The sequence below is a fragment of the Halichoeres trimaculatus genome, unplaced genomic scaffold (genome assembly GCF_033239565.1).
Source record: "Halichoeres trimaculatus isolate MK-OKI-2021-1 unplaced genomic scaffold, fHalTri1.1 fHalTri1_scaffold_7, whole genome shotgun sequence".
Taxonomy (NCBI): domain Eukaryota; kingdom Metazoa; phylum Chordata; class Actinopteri; order Labriformes; family Labridae; genus Halichoeres; species Halichoeres trimaculatus.
Window position 1 is genome coordinate 23,884,639 of NW_027437185.1, and position 12,330 is coordinate 23,896,968.

Below are 12,330 nucleotides of genomic sequence, written 5' to 3' on the forward strand. Positions count from 1 at the left end.
ATCAACACATGTGTACGAAACCAACAAGATTACACGCTTTGGCTTTCGAGTGGGTGGAGGAGGAGATAGAGAGTGAGAATGTGTGAGAGGAAAAAAAGAGAGAAGCAGAGACTATATGGCTTTCATGTATCCGTGGCAGTTATATTTCCAGTAATGCGATAGGACGGCCTGTGAAACGCTTTATGAATTTGTGTGTAGATCACAACTCAATATAAAAAACCCTGACACTGAGGGCAAGGGTTTAATTTTTAAGAGAACTACAAGGGAATGTGAGAGTGTCGCCATTAAAGCCCTGCATATATGCATTATTAATGAAATGTGACGGGGAACAGAGCTGGGTGTGTCTGCACGGGGAGAGAGTGTATTTGTACAGTCTGCATGTTACAGTGCTCGTACATGACTGTTAGTGGCGTCTCCGTGTTTGTACTCACATTTAGGACAAAGTGCCTCAAAACCGCATGTATGTTAATGTGTGTCTGTGCATCCATCCTTTATTCCAGGGTAAGGGTGCACTGCATCGTGTTACAGCCCTGCCAAGAGCCACACACAGCAGACTTGCACACTTTAACACACAAAATAGTGGCTTACCGCACAATAGTGACTTTTTTAACTGTAACACACAGATGGAGCAAAATGAGGATAAACTTGGGCGTTTTTTTTCAAACACAGACTAGAAACCACTGTATGCCTCAAGTTACATTGTCAGATGCAGCCACAAACCCTGCTGAAGCCAATCAGAGCAGCGAGGAGGGGCTTCCAGGCAGAGGCTTGAAAGGACAAAGTAAGCATATCGATCACAGCACACATGACCGAGCACATGTTGCGACCATCCTTCCTGAGCCTCCCGAGCTCTGTCTCTCCTGTAAACTCTCCACTTTGCGTTAACCTCTCTGTGCTGTTGGAGGGTTTAACGTAAGGAGGAAAAAGCACCAACTGTGTAGCACACAAGAAAAAAAGTAGGCGTCATGAATTTTTTTAAAGGCAGATGAATCCTTTGCCATAAATGAGCATGGATGTGTTACATGTACAAGTGAGAGAGCAACAACTCTCAGTTTACTGTGATATGAATTGTGTATGTAGACATACTGAGTAGCTCTAGGGAAGAGAAACCTCTCTCTTTAAATATTACATAATACAAAAATATTTAATTAAAGAAAAAGTGATAGGACTTTTTAAAGCCAATCATTTTGCTGTTTTTCTGTATTAAGTCAAGAACATTAAAAGAAATCCAGGAAGTTAATATGTACTGATCAAAATAGTGCAATTACAGAGGACAGACAAGGTCTCACAGGTTGACGTGCTGTGTTGGTGCATCTCACACAGGACAGTTCAGTTCTTCACCATTTCACTTGTACCTTGTACAGCAGATATCTAAGAGGAGCTGCTACAATGTGAAAAATCTAAGCACATGTCTACACAGTACACAAATAAACAGGCCAATAAACCTGCAATAAATCCAGCCTTAATATAGATTGTGTTAAATGTCTGTTGCAGCCTGTGCTTTGGTTTGACTACACAGCACAGTCAGTTTCAAGGTTTTCCTTTGCACTGTCTTTATATTAGATTACACAATATAGTCGAATGTAATCTGTAGTTTATTACGTTATAAAGCTGTCATCTATATTGGATTATTGTCACTATTTGTGATACACTGCCAGGCTGGAAAAGCAATATTCAGTTGCTGTTGTTTGTGAAGTTGCCGGACATAAATACCAAAGGTGGAAACCCATCAACCAAACTGGATGAAGTATGAGAAATAAAAACGATGTTCCTCGATCACTGAAGACTAAGAAACCTTTTTGTTATAATTACAGTGACTACTTATTGCCACAAACACCAACACTCCACAGCAGGATTGATTGAACTGTTCCTTTGTAATTACACTTTCACTCCTACTAAATTTAATAACTTGTGCTTAAAACAATAGGAGCAACTTTGTTTCAGTAGACCCAGAGGAATAACACTCCTGTAGGGCTCATGACAGATAAAAAAATATTGTCCTTGCTGCACATCTATGCACAAATAGTGCATGTGGCTGCTTCATGCATAAGGGAGTGGTGCTTGTATGTGTGTGAGTATTTGATAATACTGTGCCTAATTAAACAACATGCACTGGAAAGATGAGGATCAACAGCATTAGGTGATTTATCTTGTGAAATGAAAGCGCCGACCTTTGACCTTTAGTCAGCGAATGGAAAAGAAGGAGCTGTGATTTATGGTGTAAACGGTGAAATCATCCTGTGCTTTCCAACAGAGATGCTACTCCGCATCCCACCTTGCAGCTACCCCCAACACTCAGCATCAAGCCTGTACAGCCCTGATTACATAAACCCACCTGGACAGAATGTAACAGACACAGACACACACACACAGACACACACACCATCGTAATGAGCACTACAACCCCCCCACCTCCAATGACTGCACAGACCATGTATTGAGCTTTTCAGTCATTTCTAGGCATTTCTCCGAGAAGCTGTGTGACTGCTCCTCGGTCACCTGACCGGATGCAGCTCCATAAAAGGACAGTCGGTAGTGAGGCAGTCTTAAAGAGGCAGACGCCTTCTCCACACACAGTGAGCTGCTCTACTGGAGCCTTAACCAACTGCAAGAGGGGGTGAGGAAGCAAGTCTTATAAGTCTCTTTCAAGCTGTGTTACGTCTTAGCAGAACCAACTTGTTTCTTCCACAAACAGCTGATATTGAAAGGAACAAATCCCAGAGTATCACAGAATCTGTACTGTAAAAGCGTCTGCAGCTAAATGAATCATAGCTTCTGTGATGTGTGAATGTGCACAAAAGGGGGAGGGAGGAATGTGCACAGTAAGTGATGACAGAAAGCAAGTCAGGCTGAGAGAATGAGAGATCTGATCAGTGTTGCACTAAAGGCAAATGTTACATGCAAAAGGAGCCTCCACGATGCTCCCTGAGCATTGCAGATGCAGGAAACAAAAGCTTAGACTCCTATTAATAGGCCTCAGTGGCAGAGAACAGCTGTTTCACCACACACACCAAAGCAGCATCTCTAACTGATGGAATAATGAGAGAGGGAAGAGCATTCACATGAGCCAAGATAGAAGAAGAAGAAGTGAAGGACAGGGAAGGATGGTAAGGGAGGAAAAGAGAGAAAAGTGTGAAGGGTTTGTACATGTTGGAGGTGAGGTAGGAAACGGGGTGCAAAGTGGAGAGCTGCAAAAAGACAAGAAGGTGAGAACTGTTGGTAAAATATGACAAAGGTGCTGCACAGGTCTGCGACAGACGGCATAAACCAAGCAGAAACCAAGCTAAGGTGCCCTGTGTGTGGGCAGAAATGTGATGACTAGAGGGGGCATTACTGAAGCATGGTGCTGAACAGAAGGGGGAGTAAAAATAGAGAGAAGAAAATAGAGAAAAGCAGAGAAAAAGAAAACAACAAGACGCCTATGACTCCACGAGAGCATTGGAATGCAAAATGAACTCAGTGTAATTACCCATTCACCTTGCCACAGAGAGAAAGAGAGATGCATGTGGAATCAGTGTGTGTGTGCTTGCTGAGTGTGCATCATCACGATGTGTTGGATGCACGGTGTAAAAGCAGTGCAAAATAAGAGATAGAGAGAAGGAAAGAAGAGAGAAAACATGAAAACAAAGACGCAAATTAAAAGAGGGGCAAAAAAGACAGGATGACAAACAGAGGAGAGGGAAAGATAGAGAGTAAAAGAGAGTCGGAGCAGTCTGTAGGGATGCAGGCGGGGGAGGAATGTGGTTTCCATGGCAACCTGGGGAAGGCTGAGCTCTGGGTGTCCGTTCCAGCTCTGCACTGCACCGGCCCTCGCCTCTCAGCCGCCTTGCTCTCTCTCATTCTCTCTCATTCTATCTCCTCTCTTCAGCCTCCCCCACTATATCTTCCTCCTTACAGCCCCCTCTTCACTCCCCCTCTCCCTCCCTCCCTCCCATTACATGCACCTCCTCAGCTTCCTCGCCTCCTTCGTGTGAGAGGGAGTCACACACACACACATACACAGAGCCAGCTACATATCATCCATACCAGAGTCAACCTGGACGGTCACTGTATTCTTCTGCAGACGTGACGTTTTGAGCAAACTGAATCCATGTAGCATATTCTCCTCTGTCCCCCCTCAAAGCCCCTTTGACCATCGCACTGGTTCTGGGCTCAAGTGAAAAGCCAATGCCTGTGGCTGCTGTGCTGCCATGTGCTGCTGGCCGTGTTGTAATGAGGAAGGCATGTAGAGGCAAAGCATTTTAACCATAGTGAGCAGAAAGCAAACCTATGAGACATATTTACACCATGGAGTACGAGGATGTTGCTTGATAGGTTCCTCTGTGACACAACTAGCCAATACAAAGACATAAGAATACAATCATCTCTTGTGCTGGAGAATGAATATACTGAATCTATTTTGATTGTTAGAAGAATAAAACGATTATTTTCATAGCTCCACAAAAGAGTTAAGGTGAGCTGTACATCCATGAGACATTTGAAGACTCAAACCCTGTTCTTAAACTGTAGCAGCATTTAAGTCTGTAAGCAGGAGCGATTTGCCAATCATTATCACCAAGAACAGTTCAATAAGCAACTGAAAACACACTTAACAGAGAAAGTCTGAAGGCCATTCTATTCAAGTTATACGTTATATTTGGAAACTGTAAACAGGCATTAGACAACAGGAGCATGCCTATGCTTCCACAGGACTCCGTTCCCATAGCACTACATTACCACAGCACTATGTTCCCACAGCACTACATTGCCACAGCAGAGTGTTCCCACAGCACTACATTCCCAAGGCACAGTGTTCCCGCATTTCTACAAATTTCCTCCAAAACGTGGTTGTCTTTGTCTGACTCAGGAAATGAAGACAAGCTTAGGGCATCTTTAGCTTTCTTTCAGCCAAAGCTTTTCAATCAGCCTTTTTTTCATGGAATGATTGTAATAGTGATGATTTCTGGGCTGTGGGAACATAGGGCTGACCCCGAGACGACAGCTGACAAATGCAGTTAGCAGCATCATTGCACCATAGACTGTAAAACTCATAGACTGTATAATCAATGGATGTAGTCTCCTGACGTCACCTGTCTCTTTCTGAAACAGACTTTTAAGGCAAATGCTGTAGCGGCCACATTGGAAGTGGTAGGGGCTTCAAGTACAGCTATAGAGCGCTCATCAGTACATGGGCTGAGCTGTGCCTCTAACTGGGTGAGCTCGCAATCTTAATATCCTCTAAACTGCAGAGTTACAAAAAAATTCACCCCCTGTAAAGTGTTTACAAATAGTAAAACTAGCGATTCAGACAGGAGATGTTCTTTTAACCAGGCTGTAAATAGGTTAATTTCTGCTGTGAAAACAGCTTTTTTAGGCTTGGTGTGTATGTGACTTCCAGTACTTCCGGAGCCAGCCTCAAGCAAAGCAAGCAGACGCTTGAGAAAAAGCAGGTTTTAGCACTTCAGCATTGTCTCATATTTTAAGACCAGGGGTTGCCTCTTGGTAAAACTATTACTCTAACTATTTTTGTTTTGGGGCACTTTGTAGTGAAGAAAGCTATGAAAGGACCTTTGCTAGCTGCTTTATCCTGAACCTTCTCTCTATGCTAGGCTAAGCTAGCTATCCTAGCTCTTAACTAATGAAGCTAAGTAATGCACTCTGACTCTGACAATTCTTAGCTTGCTTCTTGTTCTTGTTAGGTTTAAACAGCTAAGATGCGAATGTGAATCAATGTCTTAAATACTATAAGAGCATAATAATGTATGCTTCATTAGTAAGAGTTGATTTACAGGAGTGAAAAAGAAGGAGGCAATGTAGCTACCTTTAAAACACTTTAGATGTGATATCCAGATTTAAGGGATGACATATGTTCAAAAGTATCAAACAATTCCGGAAATTTCCTTTTGTGTCTTGAGATAAATTAAATGTTGCAAAGTTATTCATCCTTTACTAGATATGAAAGATGTTTATGATGCTACCACACACCATGCTACTACATCCAAACAACACAAGGGGGTGCTGCATGGATGATTGGTACCTTTATCTGTTCAGACAATTTAAAAACAAATGAAAAAATTGGTTCAGGTACTGTAACAACTTTCAGGTGGTGAAACTAGTTTACTTACATTTGGGACGTCCACATGGGAATGAGCCACCAAGCCAGAAACTCGCTCCACTTTGTGAGGGCTCCTCCTGCTGGTCACTCGCACCAGAGACACACCCTCCGTCGTCTCCGTCTCCTCCTCCTGATCCTGTTGAAGAAAAATGAATCCAGTGAGCAAAGCACCGTTTCAAAGCTGTTTATCTTCATTTTAAGTATCCTAAAGAATTTTTGGATAATTCACAGGTGAGAAAAAAAATATTTGTCCTGTTTTGACCCTTCATGTATTCTCAGTTAATCTTGTCTGAAAAATGGCTGTCAGCTTCTGCCTGTTTCCCACAAACTTGTGTGAACCTCTGTCGGTTGAAGCTTAAGAGTCAATATAATTTTGCATCCTTCAGAGAAATGGGTACTTTACAGATCCACTGAATGTGTTTGATAGCTTCACTCTACAACAGGATGTTTTTGACATTTTAATTGTAATCAATATTTCCCCCTTATTGTGACATAAAACTGGATTTGGTTTTTGAGTTACAAGTCTTAAATAATTTTATACAAGTTTTTTTTTAAAAGAAGTGGTGCAAGTCTTTCAAAATTACACCTAAATGGAAAATGTCTGGTACAAACAAACACAAAAAAAACAACGGTAACATTTTCACAAACGAATCAGAGCACTCATCAGATGAAAGTGATGCCGGATGAGGTATTAATACATCTCTGAACTCTCTCTACCTCTCTGAACCAAGCTAATTATGGAAGATGGCTGTCAACCATTAGTTCTGTTTGGGCCTTCTGCTTGCTCAAAAACATTTTTTTATGTCCATCTGGATTTTTTTCCCCAATCAAAAGTGAAACAAATATCACAAAGAGAATTTTTGCCTAGCTGTGCAGTATCATAATATCTTTAAAAAACTTCTAAAATATGTATGTATTGTCTTTTCTTTCTATACTTTCTTTCCGAAACAGTGCACGGTTTGTTCAATGTGAATCAAGTTCTGTATTAATCTGCACTTTTTAGCATAGCTACAACACTATGTTGTGCTGACAGAAGAGTAAAAACAAGAGCAGCACGCAGCCCAGAGCCTGATATTCTGGACACAGTAGCCTGATACAGCAGCTGTCAACTTACGAGGCTCCTTTCATCTTATTTCCAGAGAGAAGAAACCCAGTGGTTCCAAAATCAAATACCAGCAAACTTAAAGTCACAGCCAGATCTTCTTTATGCTGTTGACATGGCTACAGAGTCAATGCTGTGTGTGATCCACTGATGTAGGTCTTTTTTGCACTGGTAGGGCTCACAGGTTACAAAAGTTGTCTCACGGCACTTCAGTATCCCTAATGACCTTAAAGTCTGTTTTGAATTATTTGTTATCTTCCCATTTTATTTAATTTGATTTAGTTGTATGAATAAAACATAAAAAACAACTTGTGTGAACCATAATAACACTGGCACCAGACCTAGACCCAGAAAATGAACTCATGGACCTCTGCTTCCAAAGTTAACAAAGTTGGTACCAGAAGTCGCTCCCTTTTGAGTTTCATTGGTTGGTGATGGAGAAGAGGCACTGATGAGCATGGGGGTGTTCAAAAAGCTGAATTAAGCAACAAAAACAACTGACAGGAAAGGCTTTTTGTGTTCAAAATGCTGAGCACTGAACTGTAGTGGTGGAACGAATCACAAAGATTGAGGGTCGAAGTTGGATTTGGTTCATGGAACAACCCAGAAAAAAGAGATATTTATGGCACATAACTCCTCGACCCCCAATAAGCAGTGGTTTTAATTGTGTGTTTCAAGTGATCAAAAAGCATGCATTTTAGTGACATAGCTTTCCACAAACATATCAAAGAGGGGGTATTATGCTTCCCCAAACAGATATACAGTAACAATGCTGGATGTCTAAACTAAAAGTGTGGAGATCGACAAACTGCTACATAAATCCAGGAATCTGATTGTAAATTGCTCGAAATGTTTCACTCTACAAATAGCACAGGATCTTCAAAATATTTTCCCAAGACTTGCTGAAATGATGAGGTCACTGAACAAGGATCTCGATATATGGCTGCTAGACGCCGCCCTGTTGGCTATGGCTGCCTTTTGCAGCAGTTCTCTCTTCTTTATCTGTTTCTTGTAATTTTTTTGTCTCTTTTTCGTAATCTTTGTATTTGGAGTGAGTCATTACTTGGTATGGCTCATTTGCTGGTCATGGACACCAAACATTTTGTGTCTTCAGTGATATTTTTGCTGTTTTTAGTCCTGTGTTTGTCTGGAGATTCTACATGTAACCATGGCTGCATTGTTTACATGTGAACTCAATTGTTAGCAGCCTGTAGAATGTTAGTGCTAACTGGTGTAAGGCCTGATGTCTTCCCACAAGGTGAGGAGAAGGAGGTGAGGACAATGTGCTGGTTCTCAGGTGTGAGCTGAGATGTGACGACATGGACCTGTCCTTCCATCCATCATTATTGGGAAGGTAAGATCTATCTCCAATAAGATGGACGAGCTAGCCATGCTAACCCAGCAACAGAGGGAATACCATAGGGCAGAGTAGCATCATGTTTTTCACAGACATGGCTAACAGAGCTAACATCACACCAACGCCACATTGGAAAAGCTTCACCTCTAGGTCTAGATCTAGGAGACAGAGATGGAGCATGACTGAAGAAGCTCAGTCCTGGACCCTGTGGAGTTGGAGGCTGGCTGACTGGAGAATGATGGACAAGCTGTCATCATCTATTTTCCTATGGACCTTTTTGCACTTTCTATACACTTTCTTACTTTTGTTTTCTTGATTGCTGCTGTAACTTCAATTTTATTGTACTTGTTACAATGACAATAAAGTTAAATACTATTCTATTCTATTCTATTCTATTCTATTCTATTCTATTCTATTCTATTCTATTCTATCCTATTCTATTCTATACTAGTTTAGGACATGTTGGGGGATGGGATTCAAACACCAGGGCATTTCCATGGCTGGGCAGGCCTCCAGAGGGAAGGGGATTTTCAGAGCAGGTTTTCTGAGCTGAGAATGATGTATTGATACAAAAGGGGTACCTGAGGGACATCATTGAGCTCTAAGAGAGCACAGTTCCTCCTCTTTGCAAAATAGTTTAATTCAGCAATGATGCAGATATTTCATTAAGACTATTTCAGCATTGCTTTTATATTCATTATAAAACACTCAATAAAACAGGTGGATCATTTGAGTCACACCAGGAATCAGCTCAACTTCTAATTTACTCCTCTGTGTATTTGTGCGTCAGATATCCAAATGAGTCCAGTTTGAAGCAAAACTGCCATTCAACTCGTCAGTGAGACATTTTCCATCGATCTGCATGACCACACACAGTCCAAACCATGCAGATAGATCCAAAGAAGTGAGTTTCTTTTTCAGCAGCTCCAGTCTCACATAATGCTGACACGCAGGTCTACTGACATTGCCTTACCCAAAGCTGTCTTCTCTGTTTGAAAGTGGCAGCTGAGACTTTGCCCTTTGCGCTTCTCTCTCACATACACACATACCTGCACAAAACTGTGCAGGCGCATTAAAAACAAGACTATAAATTGATGTCTTCAAGTCCTGATATGTTTCAATTTGCTGGTGATTAGGTTTTCAGTCATTTGGTGGTTGCACACAATGAAATCATTCGTATTACATTGAAAGGTTTTCCCAATCCAAACACTAATTACTTCCTAATTATGAAATGGAACTTGATAACTAGAAAAGCTTCTTCTCTCCAGGCTTTTTTCATTTATTTTCCAAAAGAGCTATTCTACGCTCTCACCTGCTACTCTGCACCAAATCAGGGAATTTGCAGACTCATTTAGTTTTTCTCCCATCCTCCACACAGGTGACAGCATGGCTAGAATACTGATGAGAGTGTCCATTAAGGAGCTCTTTCCATCTCTCGCTTACACTCCTTCTCTTCCAATCTTCCACTTCTCCCTCTCTGTGTCTTCCGGTCTGTGTCTGGACCCTGAAAGCAGCTTGGATCCAGAGATGAAGGGATGTGGGGAAGATCAGGAGCCGCATTGTGCTGAATTAGAGGCTACACAGGGTGGATCATAGAAGGAGATGAGGGCCTAGAATAACAGAGCTCAGTTTCAGCTGCAGCCTCAGTTTGTGGTTAAGGCCCTTTGCTTAGCTGTGGGCGTGTCTTTGGTCATGTGACACAGGAGAAAACAGGTTTTCCATCTACATAAATTTTATCCTTTATGGTTAACATTAAAATAAATTGTGCAGACCTGGAAAAGAGCGATTCACACTTTAGCTTAGATTCAACTACTACTATTCAACTACCAGTGAGGCGCCTCCCTCTGATGTTGGCCCTGTAATTTGTGAGGTGCTGGACCCCCCCGCCACACCTGTCTGCTGTTGTTGCTCTCCAGGTGGTCCTCAATCCTGCTCCTATAGTCTCTCTTGGCCTCTCTGATGCCCCTCTTCAGGTTGGCTCTGTCTGCTGGATCTTCTGTGTCATCCAGGGCTTCCTGTTAGGGTACACCTGGTTGTCTTGTCCAATGTGACTTTGGCTGTGCAGTTTTTGATGTAGCACAGAACACTGTCCGCATTGTATGTCGCTGTGTCTAAGTTACCACTCAGCCGTCTTCAGCTGGTTCAGAAAGCTCGCCATTCCAAACTTGTTACCCTGTTTCGTTTTCCCTTCACTGGGAATTGATTTTAAATTGCTGGTTTTTGTTTTTAAAGCCCTTAGTGGCCTTGCCCCTCCCTATCTGACAGACTCACTGTGTGTCTGGAACCCCACTAGAATAGAATAGAACTTTATTTGTCATTGCAACATATATATATATATATATATATATATATATATATATATATATATATATATATATATATATATATATACATATAAATATATATATATATATATATATATACATATAAATATATATATATATATATATATATATACTGACACCACTGGAGTGAGGGCTACTGGCCGGTAGTCATTTAGGATGGAGATGTGTTGCTTCTTGGGCACAAGGACAATGGTGGAGGACTTCAGGCGCGTTGGAACGATGGATTGGGACAGGGACCGGTTGAAGATTCTGATGAACACTCCAGCCAGCTGGTCAGCGCAGTCCTTCAGCACCCATCCAGGGACAGTTGGGTCCAGCCGCCTTCCATATCCCATTGCCATTGACCGCCTGCAGTGTGCTCCTCCACTGTGAGGCTGGAGCTGCTCTGGACTGCTAGGTGAGGTGTAGCTGCCTCCGAAGATCCTGTCTCGAAGCAAGCAAAGAAGCTGTTCAGCTCCTCTGCCAGTGAGGCGCCTCCCTCTGATGTTGGCCCTGTAATTTGTGAGGTGCTGGACCCCCCCGCCACACCTGTCTGCTGTTGTTGCTCTCCAGGTGGTCCTCAATCCTGCTCCTATAGTCTCTCTTGGCCTCTCTGATGCCCCTCTTCAGGTTGGCTCTGTCTGCTGGATCTTCTGTGTCATCCAGGGCTTCCTGTTAGGGTACACCTGGTTGTCTTGTCCAATGTGACTTTGGCTGTGCAGTTTTTGATGTAGCACAGAACACTGTCCGCTAACACCTCCAGGTCTGGGTGTTCAAAAATGTCCCAGTTAGACCTTTCAAAGCAGTCCTGTAGCTGCTCAGAGGCATCATCAGGCTAGGTTGTGATCCTCCTTCTGGTGCAAGGGGCAGTTTTCTGAAGGGGGGTGTATGCATGGATCATGAGCAGGGACATGTGGTCAGCCTGGCCCAGATGTGCTAGCTGTTTAGCCTTGTAGCCCAGCTTGGTGATGGAGTACACCTTGTCCAGTGTATTAGCTCCTCTGGTGGCACACTTGACGTGCTGATGAAACTTGGGAAGCACCGTTTTGTGGTCTGTATGATTGAAGTCCCCTGCTATGATGTGTGCTGCTTCGGGGTGTCTACTCTGTTGCTCCGTTAGCCGCGCTAGCATTAGCATCGGGTGGGATGTAAACAACAGTTACAAACACCGCCACTAACTCCTCCACAAGGGCCTTGCAGTCCTCAAACCAGCTCTTGCTGGAAGTCCCAGGGGCAAGGACCAAACACTGGGGTGATTAGGCTTTCTCAGTTGCTGGACCCAGGCTTTGGAATAAGGTACCCCCTAAATTACGCAACAATACTGACTTTGGGCTTTTTAAATCCAGGCTTAAAACCTATTTATTCAGACTGGCTTTTAACATAAAGTAATGGGGTGTGATATTCCTGCCATTTTAAGTTAATTTCATTGTATTTTTTATTATATTGAATTTGA

The 12,330-nt window shown here is 42.5% G+C and overlaps 1 protein-coding gene across 3 annotated transcripts in view; it reads right to left on the reverse strand.

The window, feature by feature from the left end:
• dlg3 (discs, large homolog 3 (Drosophila)) overlaps nucleotides 1-12,330 on the reverse strand; it is a 93,062-nt gene that overhangs the window by 68,689 nt on the left and 12,043 nt on the right. For all 3 annotated transcript variants that reach the window (XM_074674814.1, XM_074674816.1, XM_074674818.1), the window contains exon 4: nucleotides 6,105-6,230. In XM_074674814.1, the coding sequence (XP_074530915.1) occupies nucleotides 6,105-6,230 (126 nt within the window). The remainder of the gene's footprint in view (nucleotides 1-6,104; nucleotides 6,231-12,330) is intronic.